Below are 14303 nucleotides of genomic sequence, written 5' to 3'. Positions count from 1 at the left end.
CCTTGAAGTTAGCAACAACGCAATCACTTGATTGGCTCTGTTTCTACTTCTGGTCCCCAGGTCCTCTGATAAAACCATATCTTTAGAGCCTTGCAGGAAAGCAGCGAGTTGGGAACCAGTCATAAGTCAGGGGGAATGGTGTTTCATAAAAAAGGGACCGAGAAGGCCCTTTTTCATGCTCCTACTGAATGACAACCCCTAACTGATGGGACCTGATTGGCTGGACAGATGTAATAGGGAAGAGGCACCAAGTCTTTTTCTATTTCTCTTTGTAGGTTGTCACATTTTTTGTAGTCCAAAGTCTGATAGGTCTAATACAGCACACTCCATTATGAGTTGCTATTTGCTGCCCTTCAGGATCTGCCATTACTATCAGACTTACAATGTTTGATAGTGAACCATGTAAATATAGATTGAGTGAGTATGTGAGTGAATCTATTTTAGGCTTAAACTTTAGTCCCATTATCATACAGCCAGAACTAGTCTTGGATAAAAAACAGACTGTACTATTTTAGTATGTATTCAATTTGAGGATACATATTGGAGAGGCCAGTCAGCTCAGAAACTCAGCATTTAGGGTACATCTCATTTTTTCCCCCTTCCAGTACAGAAACAGGTTGTGCACAAAACCCAAGCAGTTTATTCTTTGGGAGCATTTGTGAATTTATTTTTTAAAAGTACATTCCTTTAAAAAATGTTTACAAAGCCACAACTTTTTACAGGTAGATACATATGCCCAAATCTTTTATACGAAAATAGCAAATCTAAATAACTCTTTGTACTTTTTCCTGAATTAACCCTTGACTTTTTCTTTTTTTAAAAAATCTTCTTTATAAGGGTATAATATTTCTTAAAATGCCAATTGACTTGACTTCTAATAGTAGTATTTGGGGCCAGTGCAACATTTTAAAGTATTTGATAAAGCAATCCAATCCACTTGAGGATTCCTGCAACACTGTTTCTAAGAAATATTTGCTTAAAAAAGATACTACACCAGCTGATGTAAATCTTTTCTCCTGTTGGAAAAACAGACATTGCACTGTGAAAGTCAATCCGTTTATCATAGCATCACAGATGAAATTAATGTATAAGGCAGCACCATGTGAGAATACTGACTAGTACTGATAACTGTTTTCTGCCCTTTGTTCCTTGATACAGTGTTGCTTGTTATCAAGGATCAGAGAAGGATCTTCATGAAAGACACAGAAGAATAAAAGTCATATTACGTGTTATAGATGGGCCTAGTAATCTTTGTCTTCCTCTTACTATGTGCTAGATCAGGACTCAGCAACCTGCGGCTCTGGAGCCACATGTGGCTCTTTCACCCTTCTGCTGCGGCTCCCTATCACTCAAAATATGCGTCACAACCACCAATATGTGACACCCACAGGCACGCGATTTATTGAGCTTTTCAACCCCTTGGATAAATCCAAGAAAAGAAAAGTTTCAGGAGAAAACAGAACATTTAATTCAACTACATATGCTAATTTGTGGCCGCCCAAGAAATAGGGCATGGTGGCTCACAGTGTTTTGTGGGAAACAGGTCCAGATGGCTCTTTGAGTGTTTAAGGTTGCAGACCCCTGTGCTAGATAAAACACTCTTGCTTCTCACATTGTTCTAAAAACCAGAATATAGAAATTCTGTTTTTAAAGAAACAATAAGACATTTCACAAAACATTCCCTTAATAGACATGAAAAAAGGCCATCGAGAATCAATTCATAGTTTTTGTCCAAATTGGGCATTTCAATTTAGCAATTTATAATCACAATGTTCTTTCCTAATACATGAAGTAAACTAGTAAATTTTTACAAACAGTGTAGGAGTTCATGACTATGGTAAAAGATATAATTTCTCTCTCTCTCCTTTCACATCCATTATACAAATAGATTTATAGATTCAAAATCATGTTGAGTTAATTGAGCATCGAAAAAGTCTTGTGCATAAGTTATCTTTTCCAAGAACTTATTTTTTTTTTACTAATTTCAGAATATTACAAGTAGCTATCTTCAGATATAGTCTCCATATATTTCACAGTTTCATATGTTTCTTGAAATCACTCTCTAATAATTGCCTAAGTTGGAATTCCAATGGAGTCAGTTGCATGATAGCAAACAATTAGCAGTTCAGATCTTAAAGTATCCAGTAGTTTAAAATGTACAAAAATAACTCAGTTTCTCTTAAGTTTCTGGTTCAATTGAGATTGGTTCAGTTCCACAGAATTTGGACCATTGAGTGACTTGAGATCTTTTTCATATATGTATGCTTTTAAATAGCGAGTCATCTATTTTATCGTGATTCCAGCATTACCAAAGTTAGCACAAAGTTACCAGCTTCCAGTGCAAGTATCTTGCTGTGTTTTTAGAATGATCCTATCATAGTCTTATGGAATGGGAACAGCCTCTTGCAAGAAAATACAGTGTCTTATATTCCAAAATCCTAAAAACATGGAAGAACTCCTAGAATACTGTCTTACTGCACTCCTTCTGCCCACTTCCTTCAACAAAACTTTACTGCAGAACCTACAGCAAAATAGCATGAGTTTCATAACAATCACATCTTTTATTTGTCCAGTCTCTGTACAACTATTGACCTTCATGTATGGCCCTAAGAAGTATTAGTGTCTCCACTAGTTTGCTTTGACAAGTAGGAAAAAAAAATGGGCTGTGTATCTTCTATTTCTTGATACACCACAGCCCAAACTGTTTCATTATCTTCCCCCAGTGGCCTCATATACATGTTGAAAGGAAGGATGACAGAATGAAACCTTGTGGAATTCCGCATGAAAGAGAGCCCACGAGGCAGCTCAGCAATTGCCCAATATCATCCTCTGAGATCTCTCTGAGAGGGAAGAATGGAACCACACAAGTGCAATCCCATCAACCCCAACCTAGATCCACAGGTGAGTCAGCAAAACTCAAAGGTCTTCGCTTCAGTTGATCGTTAGTAATTACTCTTCACTGACAAACCTTTGTTCATTAGTTAGTAGCAACCTAATGTTGGCATTAGATAAGACCTCACTATCCCCAGAGCATTCTTGCCACAATTGTCCTCAACATAATATACTCTTGGTGAAAGAAAGGTGAAGGTTGGAAATCAGCAGACCTGAAAGTTCACACTGAGAGATATCTAGGCCTTATTTTACTATCTTCCAATTAAGAGTAGATGATATTCTATTTTCTTCAGGAGAACATTGTGGCTAGTTCTGACAGGAAGTTCCTTCTATTACTGCACAAACCAGTGACACACTGGTAGAATAATTCAAGTTTATAAATAGGAAAGCCAGTAGAAACCACTCTGGAAAAAAATTCCTTTCAGCCTTCTTAGATAGAATCTCTGCAGTTTCTAAGACTTCCAGTCATCCACAGCCTTAAAATCTTGTATTACTTGAAGAAGACTCTTTTTTTTTATTTTATTCTTGGCAAAGTTTGGATCTAGAGATTAATTAATCTCTTGGGTTTTTTGATAAACAAGTGAAGGCAAAGTTTTCAATGTCTTTACACAAGTGAATTGTGCCATTGACCCCCAAACTGAATGGTTAATTATAATAGTGTTAAAATAGAAAATGATGTCTCTATCTGGTTTTAAAATTATATGAATTAGGTGAATTATAAGGTGTGAGTTATCTAGATTTACTTGTTTTGTTTCTCAGATTTACTATTTTAATAATTTTGAGATAAGCCAATCCTTAAACATTGCCATAAACAATGGAGATCACAGCATAAAATCATCTAAAAAAACCAGTGGTCATTAAGACAATGTATATCATCTGATATCCAATCAAAATAAATATTGGGAAAACATTTTTTACAATGCATTAGTCATTTTAACAATTTAGCAATACATAGTTTTAAATTTATCTACTTTGGGGAGCTCACATTTCTTACTTGGCTTTAACGATCTGGACTGTCAACTCCTAACATCCTCATTATTTGATATTCTTGGAGAAATAGTGATCAGAAGCTTATTAGCTTATTAGGAAAAGAAGGCTAAGGGAAACTTGGCAACTCTCAAAGCAAACAAACATGAAAAGCACTTTGATGCAGATGTCCTAATAGATGGTAGAACACAGACTCTCACATCAGGTATAAATGGCAAAGTTTTTAAAAAAAATAAGATTTCAAATACCATCTGTTGTGCAAAGCTGGAAGCAATAAATTTCTGAGTAAAGCTTGTAGATTCCTACTAAATATTGACAGTCAATTTTATATGAACTTCTTTAAAATAAAGAGATTAGTGTTAAGCTGGGCAAGAAAACTAGAAGGGAAACAATGGCAGAGCCATTCAAAAATTAAAACAAGGAAAAAGGGAAGTTACAATATAGATATTCTTTCTCTTCTCCAAACTTATAGATATGTATATCAAATAACTACACATCATGTTGTCAATATAAATGAACCAATAAAGTAACTCTTGGAGTACATAAGTGATTTGATATTTACATAAGAATAGGCCTATATGTATTTAATTAATCTCAGTTACCGACTCTCAAATTTGTTTGCTGTTATTGACTTGAAAAAAGTCACTGAACGAACTACAGATTTATATACATCAGATACAGATAGCAGAGACCTGTTTGATGGATGTTTATCATCTACTATTATGTGTGTGGAGACACTTGATACTGCAGGGAACTGGAAACCCAAGTGGTGCTACCAAAGATGAGAGCCACCTCTCAAGATGTCTCCAGCAGGCCTCATTCTTCCTGGAAAAGACCATGGAGTTGTTAGGAACGAGAGAAAGAGGATATTGAAGAAATTTGCAACATCTAATAAAACAATTCTCCTATTTTTTAACTTTTCATTAGTCAAATAATATTTTAGAATATTTTAGATTTTATTTTATGATAATTACTGCACTTCCGTATTGTAAAATGAACGCTGCAGAGAATTTATTCAACACATAGATATCTTTGCCTAGTTGATCAAGGAAACATTTAATAAAGAGAAAATATTTACGGTATTTATTTATTTATTTATTTATTTATTTATTTAATTTATATGCTTCCCATCTCACTCAGAGGCAATTCTAGGCAGCTTACAAATAAATAAACAGAGTTGAAAGGGACCAGAGTTGGAAGTCTTCTAGTCCAATTCTCTTCAAGAATAGGCAGGAAACCTTATACCATTTCAGACAAATAGTTGTCCAATTTCTTTTTTTAAAACTTCCAGTATTGGAGCATCCACAACTTCTGGAAGCAAGTCATTCCACTTTTGATTAATTGTTCTCACTGTCAGGCAATTCTCCTTAGTTCTAGGTTGATTCTCTCCTTGATTTGTTTCCATGATTTGGAGAATAGGATGACCCCCCTCTTCCTTGTGGCAGCCCCTTAGATATTATCATGTCACCCCAATCCTTTTTTTCATTAAGCTAGAGTAAGTAAAAGTAAGTAAGAAGATAAAATAATAAATATTAACATTACAATTGACTTAAAAGTAACCAAGATGGCAAGAAAGGGAGCAAGATACACATGGGGTGGATGTGGATGTATTTCAGACCTTTAATCACTTCCAGATCAAACAATATGTTCTAGAGGGTAAGCCACAGCAGAAAATATACTCCTCCTGCCAGCCAGAATTCCTTGATTGACAAGGTCCACAACATGCACCTTCTGCTGGCACAGGGGAAGAGGTGGGACAATGCCATTGAGGTGAGATAGTTCCTCAGGTAACCTGAACCCATGCCATAAAGGGCTTTAAATATAATAACCAATACTTTGAATTGGACCTAGAAGCAAAGTGGCAACCAGTGTAGCTTGCCCAATGGTGCTATAACATGACTTATACTAGGGCCCCCAAGAAATGTCCATGTGGCTGCATTCTATGCCAGCTGAACTTCCAAATACATTTCAGCTTTTGCATTTTTTTTATCCTGTTCCTCCTTTTGGGAGGTTGGGTGGCTGAGTGGCTAGAATTTAACAAAGCAAAAAGGAGGTGCAAAATGCATTCTTGAATACCATTCAGAACTTTCTGGATAGAGCTCCCTTTAGATAGAGATTTTTTCATTTCTTCTTTCTTAGGATCAAATTAAATAATTTCCTAATATTTGATCTCCTGTGTCACCATGTATGTAGATTCAAATATGGAAAAAGTGTCAGAAATAAATTAAAAAACCCAATAAAGTTTTAAAGTTTAAGTTTTTCCTTCTCAGTTGTTTTCCGAATCTAATATATCTCTTACTGTCCTGTTGAAGAAGGACTGTCTATATGTCTATCTATCCATCCACATATCTGTTTGTCAGTCTCTGTCATCTAATCTACTCTAATTCAATATGAAAAGAAAATGGGAAGGGGAAAGAGTGAAGAGCTTCTATATCTACAACACATTCTTAACTTGAGTCACACCTGGCTACTTGGGACTAAAAAAAGCAAGTGGGAAAACTGGTCACAGAACATTTTAATTCTGGAAATCCTTTTGATCTGAAGAGTGGCAAAATCTTCATTTTATGCATGGGGTTTCCTTGACAGATCACACCATTCTTCAGGAATAGCTTGTCAAGATAGATATTCACTGTATTCAAAAGGAAGTTTGAAGATAAATAAAAAAAAACTCTGATTTGACATATGGGAAAATCTGAGCAAAACTTTGTAGCTGAGAAAAAAAGTCTATACAGTCTGTACAAAGCTCTCCAACTCATAATATATACTAAACTTGTCTTCACGTACCTGTGCTGTATATTGTACAACAGCGACCAGAAGTAAATAATAGTTCCAATGTAAAATGCTCTCTCTCTCTCTCTCTCTCTCTCTCTCTCTCTCTCCCTCCCTCCCTCCCTCCCTCCCTCCCTCCCTCTCTCTCCCCACATGCACATATTGGGAGAGGGAGAGAGTGCACAACAGCCCCATAGTTGTTTGTATTGCATTACAATTGGCTCATTGTAACCATTATGATTTGGGATTTGATGGACAGAGGAAGCTATTCTCTGTGTTAAATTAATCAGGCACTAATGACTTTTGGTTTGGGGAAACCAGTGTAAAGTGTAGAGGACTGTATGATAAAGCAGCAGAAATACCTGCAGAAAAAATTGCATATCTTGTGATCATAGAACTCCTTGGATTTGATTTGAAATGATACTTTTAGTTGTAAGCCCATATCTGTGCATGTGTAGGTATAAGTACAAAGACTACTGTTCCAACAATAAAGAATGTATTAAGATATATTTTCAAATGTTGGCTTTTTCTCCTCTTGGGTTTACTGAAATTCAGCCAAAATGATTAAATCACCAGAAGTAACAAATTTATTATGAGTGCTATACACTTGGTTGTGTTGAAACAGCATAGAACCCTGAAACCTGACAAAAATGAAGCCACAATGACAGGTTTTCTTTTTCCGATGACCTATGTTAACCATACAAAACCCAAGTTTGGTTTATGATAACCTTGGTAGTAGATATAGTGTGTAGCCTCAATTATGCATCTCCCTGTGGTTTTTAAGGTGGTTTGCCTTATTAAATTTGATCGAAGAAACAAAAGCCCAGGACTTTCTTGAACTTTACAATGTACTTCAAGGGGGAGAATCAAACAATGCATTGAAAGAATGAGCAAGCTTTTTATTTTTTGCATAAGCTCTTTTATTTGCAAACTCTTCATTGTGGAATAAGCATTTGGAATTCCTACACCATTGTATACTTACATACCTGACAGGATTAAGCAGAGGACATGGTTTTATTTCTTTTGATTTGCAGTGCAGAGGAATAATTTAGGCGTGAATTTTATTATATTTCAAAAGTGTTTTAAGTAGTGCACACCTGAAAGTGTGCTGAGTATAATGCCCTCAAACCACTTGGTTTCCAGCTTCCTTGTCATTCCCTTGTTGAGAATGACGATAAGGTCCCTGATATCTATAGAGATTCTCAGTCATCCATGTCATGGTTGTCTCAAAGGTTCTTTTTCAAAAGGCAACTGGACTATGTTTGTTTGTTTTTTCCCTTGAGGAAGAGGATGTTTCCCTTCTTGGATGATCTTGGATGATAAGCAAAACATCTTCTTCAAGGAAAAAACAGTGCAATTGCCCTGTTGATTTTAGATGTAATGAAGGGTCCCTGATGTTCTTTGAAACATCTGCAAGAAAACAATCAAGCTCAGAGACCACCAAAGACCCCTTTCAAACCTGAAGTACAAATATTCTCCTTTATTGATCTAGATATAATTTATACTTGAGTGAGTGATTGCTGAATTCCAGGGTATGTATGTATGTATGTGTGTGTGTGTGTGTGTGTGCGTGTGTGTGTTTTAAAACAGTTTTAAAGCATTTTAAAACTGATGAATGCAACTTGTTCCATTTTGTCATTATTTTAACTTTCCTTGAGTGTAGTTTTCAACTTTTTGGTCTCTTCCGTTGATTATTCGGGACTATTGTAAATTTAACTTAGCACCATTTAATACAAAAGCAATATTTAAACTAGGCATTTATTCAGAATAAATATGCATTATTTTGAAGATTCAGAATGTCATTATCTGAAGACCTGTGCTAGCAGCAATTAATGAAAAGAGGTGTTTGAATGCGCGTTTATCCTGAGAATACCTGTGAGCATGTATGTTCATTAGCTGATGACTTTTGGAATATCCATTGACGGTTTACATTTGTGCAACAGTAATCACTGATGCAGGAGGTTTCAGCAGGATGCCAAAGAGAATTTTTTTCATTTCAGCTACATCACTTTCCATGTGTGCTATTATCAGCTGTGACTCATCCAATCACCACTTCATTAAACCACCAAATAATATACAGTACATGGGATCAACTCTTTATATGGAATGTACATCATTAAAACCTACTTAGAAAATAAAATGTTTTCAGAAAGCTGAAGCAGCTTGATGGCATTTTAACCATACGAGATGCATATATTTTAAAATATAACAATGTTGTAAGGAAATTTTGGCAAAAGCACAACATATATTTAAGGGTTGGGAGGACTGAGCTATCAGAAGATTTATAATTCCAGGTGAGAAATGACTCAAAATTTGCAATGTTCCCCATAAGAAGTATTAGCCACGGACTTGAGAGCAGAACTTTTATGAATCCTTTTCACATATTAGGTTGGCCTAGAGATTGAAAATAAATGACTTGATTAATAACATCAAATGATTAATTAATCTATATGCTACTGTAATAACAACAATAATAATTTTATGGTTTTCTATTTTCTTCTTTTCATTTCTCTCCCCCCTCCCACTTCTCCTATAGAGGTCCTTTTGTAGTGCCATGGTAGAGGAGCTGAGAATGTCCTTGAAATGTCAGCGTCGGTTAAAACACAAACCACAGGCTCCTGTAATTGTGAAGACAGAAGAGGTTATCAACATGCACACATTTAATGACAGACGGTTGCCAGGAAAAGAAACTATGGCATAGAGCTGGGAGACCACCCAACCCCAAGCACAAACTGTTTTTTTTTCCCCCTTTCCTTTCCTTTCCTTTCCTTCCCCTTCCCCCCAAAACCAACATTTGCGAGAATGTTTCCTGTGGAAATATGCAACCTGTGCAAAATAAAATGAGTTACCTCATGCCGCTGTGTCTATGAACTAGAGACTCTGAGATCTAAGCAGTTGCAAAGGCCAGACTCGAATCACAAGCATCACAGAGCAACCGTATTTGTCAGGGGAGGGAGGGGTCGGGGTGTTGGCATTCCACCGTTTGTCATGGGGGTCCACCTTTCTGTAACAAGCAAAAGTTCTATGGGAATTTTCTGGAGTCGCAGTGAGAAACGGCAGGTTTCTTTTTGAAGTGCGTCATTTGCCAGGGACTGGAGAAGCAATCAAACAGCTTCAAGAAAGTAACTACTGTACCAGAGGAGTTTCTGAAAAATAATAGCTCAAAACTCTATTCACAGAAAAAAAAAAACACCTAACTCTGTTCTGTACTCTTGAACATAGAAGATCTTGTAATTGCTGACCAAAGTCAATATGAGCCTGCCAGCTGATAGGAGCTTATTCAGAGGGAAAGTCATGAAAACGGAAACCATAAATAGAAGAATGAAAACAGAAGTGTTACTTGCAATTTTTGTTTCTCTCGCTGTGTCATTCACCTGAATAAAGATAAAAACCTATGCCAATAGAAAAATCACCTAATTCATCTGTGTTGGAGAGAACCCAAAGGAGGTGGGCCATATTTTAAATAAGGAAAAAAAAGTTTTCCCTCAGTTTTTTTTTTCTTAAAGATGATGTTCCTTATGATGCCTAACTATAAGCAATTCTGTCATTGTTTAACTGTGAAGCAAAGTACACATATGATATAGCAGAAGAGTGTAATTTGTAGCCCTTGAAGGGGGTCTGGAAAACTCGTGTTCCTGCTTCAAAATGAACTCAAGGGAGCCTGTGGCGTTCTCACAAGTAGTTGGAGTATAGATGAGCCACCTAACCAGCAGGGAAAGTGGAGAACTTAAAAACTGGACTGCATTTCTCAACACAGTCAAAGGTGTTTAAATGAGCAACATTCTTGAGCCTTTTTTTCCCTCATCCAAAAACAAGAGGGAAAAGAATGTTCAGATTTATTTGTGGAAATGCAAGATTTCTATGAAAATAGTTTTTTGTATGGAAATTTTTTGTAATACTTTTTAAATCAAAAATCTCAAGAACCTGCGTTTCAATCACGGTCAGGGGTGTGGTGCGAAGAGTGGCTGGTAGTGCGTGTGCACCACCAACGTTTGGTGAAAACTATTTTTATCATGGAAAAAAAAATGGGGGAATCTTAGAAATATTTTCAAGTTAGATAATATAATATCTAGGTGCACTACCAATACTGCTTATAATACCACACCCTTGGTTTTCACTAGCCTGATATTATGCTGTAATGAACCAATGTGTGTAAATTATGAAAGACACAGACCTCTTGACCACATTGTGATAACAGTTGAAGTACACACAGTTTGCTGTTTGAATCCAATGCACAAACATTAAAAAAAAACCAATGATCACGACACATACGTAAAGAAAATTGTCCGTTTTCAGTTGTTTTCTGGGAAGGGTGGGTTGGGAATTTCAATGTGATTTGAACAAGATGCGTGTAGGACTGTTAGAACTTTTTAATATTAAGATCTAATTCTGCACTCAACACCCTCCTGAGTTTGCAAGAACATCGGCATCTGAAATGTATTTCAAGACTAGGCCCACTCCATCTCACTGGCTACTATTCCTTTCAGTTGGTTGTTAATTGTTGGGCATTGTCTAAAAGGGATCCCTTCTGTACAAGATCTCTGGGGATGGATAACAGTTGCAGAATGTGTACATGTGCAACTTTTATTATTTTCAGCAAAATCTATACAGAAGAACCATCTGCTGATTGCTTCTTCCTGCCTACTGAGGCCCTGGGTAAGGAACCCCTGTGTGAGTGATATATAAAACAACTGGTGTTTCAAATACCTTTATGGTGCTCAAAACAGATGTGATACCATCTTAATAATTTTAACATAAGTCTTACTGTAAATTTGTATCCTGAAAATGTATAATGTAGGGACACTCGACTATAGCCACAGTTTATAAATATAGCTTTTTATGCCAAACAAATCACTTATTTCTTTTCTTCTTTTATTTTTAATAAACAGAATCCAAACATTATTTTGTAGAAACAATGAGTCATCTGTAGATAATGAACATGCTATTTGTATATTCAAGGCATTAATATTCATTAAAAAATGCACTTTTTTTTTAAAAAAAAAGTCCCTCATAAAGTGTTGCATGTGTCTATAGACGAACCAACTCTTGCAATGCATGAGAACAATTTCTCCTTCCACTATGGTGGTTGTTGCTTGTATGGACCTCAGAGCACATGGAGGGGTCTACACTCCAATATTCCCAGGTTCCTCCTTAATCTCTCTGAAAACAAAGTAAGGTATGACTTATTGTGAGATGATTCAAATGGTGAGACCCATTTTCACTAAGATTTGGATGTGGGCTCTGGCTGTAATTCTCAGATGTTATAGTAAGTATTTACCTATTGTAAATGTTAGATGCTCTGCTTGGGTAGGTAAATGGTTAAACAAGTGCAGTCCATGGCGTGACTCACAGATGCCTCAAGCAGGTTAGAGTTCCTCTTCGTTTCAGCAAAAGACTGATATTCTCAGTGTCCCAAAGTGCCACAGGAGCAGTGTCATCATAGAAGGTCACTTGTCAGCATCATATAGGGAATAGTAACTACACTTTAACTGACATCCCTGATTTCTTCTAGTTAAAAAAAAATTCCTCTTGCATAATAGAGCTTGTCTATAATTGAAATATGTTTCATGCATGCAACTGCTTTGCTAAAATGAAGTTCAATATAGATAAATTACATTGTGCAAAAGTCATACTACTGATTTTGAAATACCTGGGAAACAAAAGCTTGTTATGAATTGGAACCTATGAGCCTTGTTCTGCAGGTTTTCTTTGATAAAAAAGAAAGACTTTACTGTATAATGAAATTCAGGAAAATTATTCTCACCCTTGACTCTTTTTACTCCCTACTCAATATAGTTTGAATTTTTTTTTCATGGCATTGCAATACAATGTATTTCAAGCTGAATTAGATCTTGCCATCAACATTATAGCACGGATCAAGGATTGTTTAAGTATAATATCAAGTGCACCTGAGCTATTACTAAGTATATCAGTTCACAGAAAACAATTGGCAGTGTGTGTGAATTATTCACCAATAAATAATTTGCAACTAATACCCCCATTCAGAAACAGCCAGAGTGCTGTGGTAGTTAAGGTTCTAGGACTCTCTTGGCATGGAAGTCAACTAGTGTTCTTGCACTAGATCTACTCATCATTATCCAGCTCTGTGACATACTAGATAAAAAAACCTACCCCATTGTATCATGTACTAATACCATGTTTTCCCGGAAATACGATCTACTCAGAAAGTAAGCCCTAACTTGACTTTTATATGTGTGCCCAATGTAAGCCCTATCCCCAAAATAAGTCCCAATTAAGACCCCACCCATTCCAGGGTGCACAGGTAAAAATTAAGCTAGGGTGGGGATGGGGGGTTGAGCTGCCCTACTACTTATCTTCAGATAATTGCAGACAGGCCTCACACACCTCAGCCCTTTTCTTCTGCCAGCAAGGCTTTCCTGAAGGCCTCTGTAGCCAATAACAGAGCTCCAGATCGATCTGAGCTCTTTTATAGGCTTCAGAGGCCTTCAGGAAATACCAGATGAAAAAGTTCCTGAAGGCCTCTGACAGTGAAAAGGAAGCCAGGGGCAAAGCGTGCAAGTGAGGTGAGTCAGTGGATGACATCCCCTCCTCGAAAATAAGACCTGGTACCTTTTTTGGTTGAAAAAAATTATAAGTCAGATCTTATTTTGGGGAAAACACAGTAAGCATTGCTATAGGGATTAAGTGAACACAATGCAAAAAATAAAATTCTGCAACTAAACAAGGAAAATGCTGATAATAATAGCAATCCCTTTCCGTATTATGAAGATCATAGTCTAAGACACTGGTTTGATTCTGTTTTATTGCTTGCATTATATTGAATTCTGAAATGATATGGTCACTCTCAACCAAACTTCTGGCAACTTCAATCCCCCCCCATCACTTCTTCTCTATTTGTAAGAATTAGCACCAGTATAGTTGTCCCTCTAGTTCTCTCCTCTACCTTTTGGATAGTGATCAATTGCTCCTTGATTGTGTTGCTATATTATTTTGGGAATCCACTGTATAATATGTGGACAATAGGGCAGGAGCAAAGAGTCCTAACTTGCAAAGATGAAGTCAGGAAAGCTAAGGTTCAGAATGAAGTCAAGGAAATGATCTGTCCACCAATAGGAGAAGATGGCAAGGAAATAATAGGCAGTAGAGAGAAAGCAGAGCTGCTAAATTTATTATTTGCATCTACCTTCACGCAAAAAGAAAATATAGCCCAATCTACCAAAAACATTCTAGGAATACAAATAAGCAGGAAAATGGTAATAGAATACCTGTCTGCTCTATATGTGTTCAAATCACTGGCACCTGATGGATTATATCCTAGAGTTTTGAAGGAACTGGCAGACCTGATCTTGGAACCATTGAATCATATCTTTCAAAGATCCAGGAGCACCGAGGACTGGAAAAGAGCTAATGTGGTTCCCATCTTTAAAAAAGGGGTTGGGGGGAAGATCCAGGAATCCTAATCTAACCAATTAGCCTAACATAAATACCTGGGAAGATCCTGGAAAAGATAATTAAGCAACAGATCAGTGAACACCTAGAAACAAGCAAAGTTATAACCAGAAGCCAATATGGGTTTGTCAAAAAACAAATTTTATTTCATTCTTTGACAAAGGGATTAAATTAGTGGACCAGCAAAATGCTGTGGAGATAGCATACTTGGATTTCAGTAAGGC

The 14303-nt window shown here is 36.6% G+C and overlaps 1 protein-coding gene across 3 annotated transcripts in view; it reads left to right on the top strand.

The window, feature by feature from the left end:
• Positions 1-9562, top strand: part of GRIK2 (glutamate ionotropic receptor kainate type subunit 2) — a 510695-nt gene extending 501133 nt beyond the window's left edge. The window contains exons 16-17 of one of the 3 annotated variants that reach the window (XM_058174739.1): positions 2724-2901; positions 9185-9263. In XM_058174739.1, the coding sequence (XP_058030722.1) occupies positions 2724-2901; positions 9185-9198 (192 nt within the window). In that variant the 3' untranslated portion in view covers positions 9199-9263. Of the gene's footprint in view, positions 1-2723; positions 3036-9184 lie in introns of those variants that run through there. The other 2 variants (XM_058174749.1, XM_058174730.1) reach the window with 2 other exon arrangements.
• Positions 9563-14303: the final 4741 nt, after the last annotated feature.

The sequence above is a fragment of the Ahaetulla prasina genome, chromosome 1, assembly GCF_028640845.1.
Source record: "Ahaetulla prasina isolate Xishuangbanna chromosome 1, ASM2864084v1, whole genome shotgun sequence".
Taxonomy (NCBI): Eukaryota; Metazoa; Chordata; class Lepidosauria; order Squamata; family Colubridae; genus Ahaetulla; species Ahaetulla prasina.
Note: the sequence above shows the minus strand (reverse complement) of the source record. Positions and strands in the feature narration are given on the sequence as shown.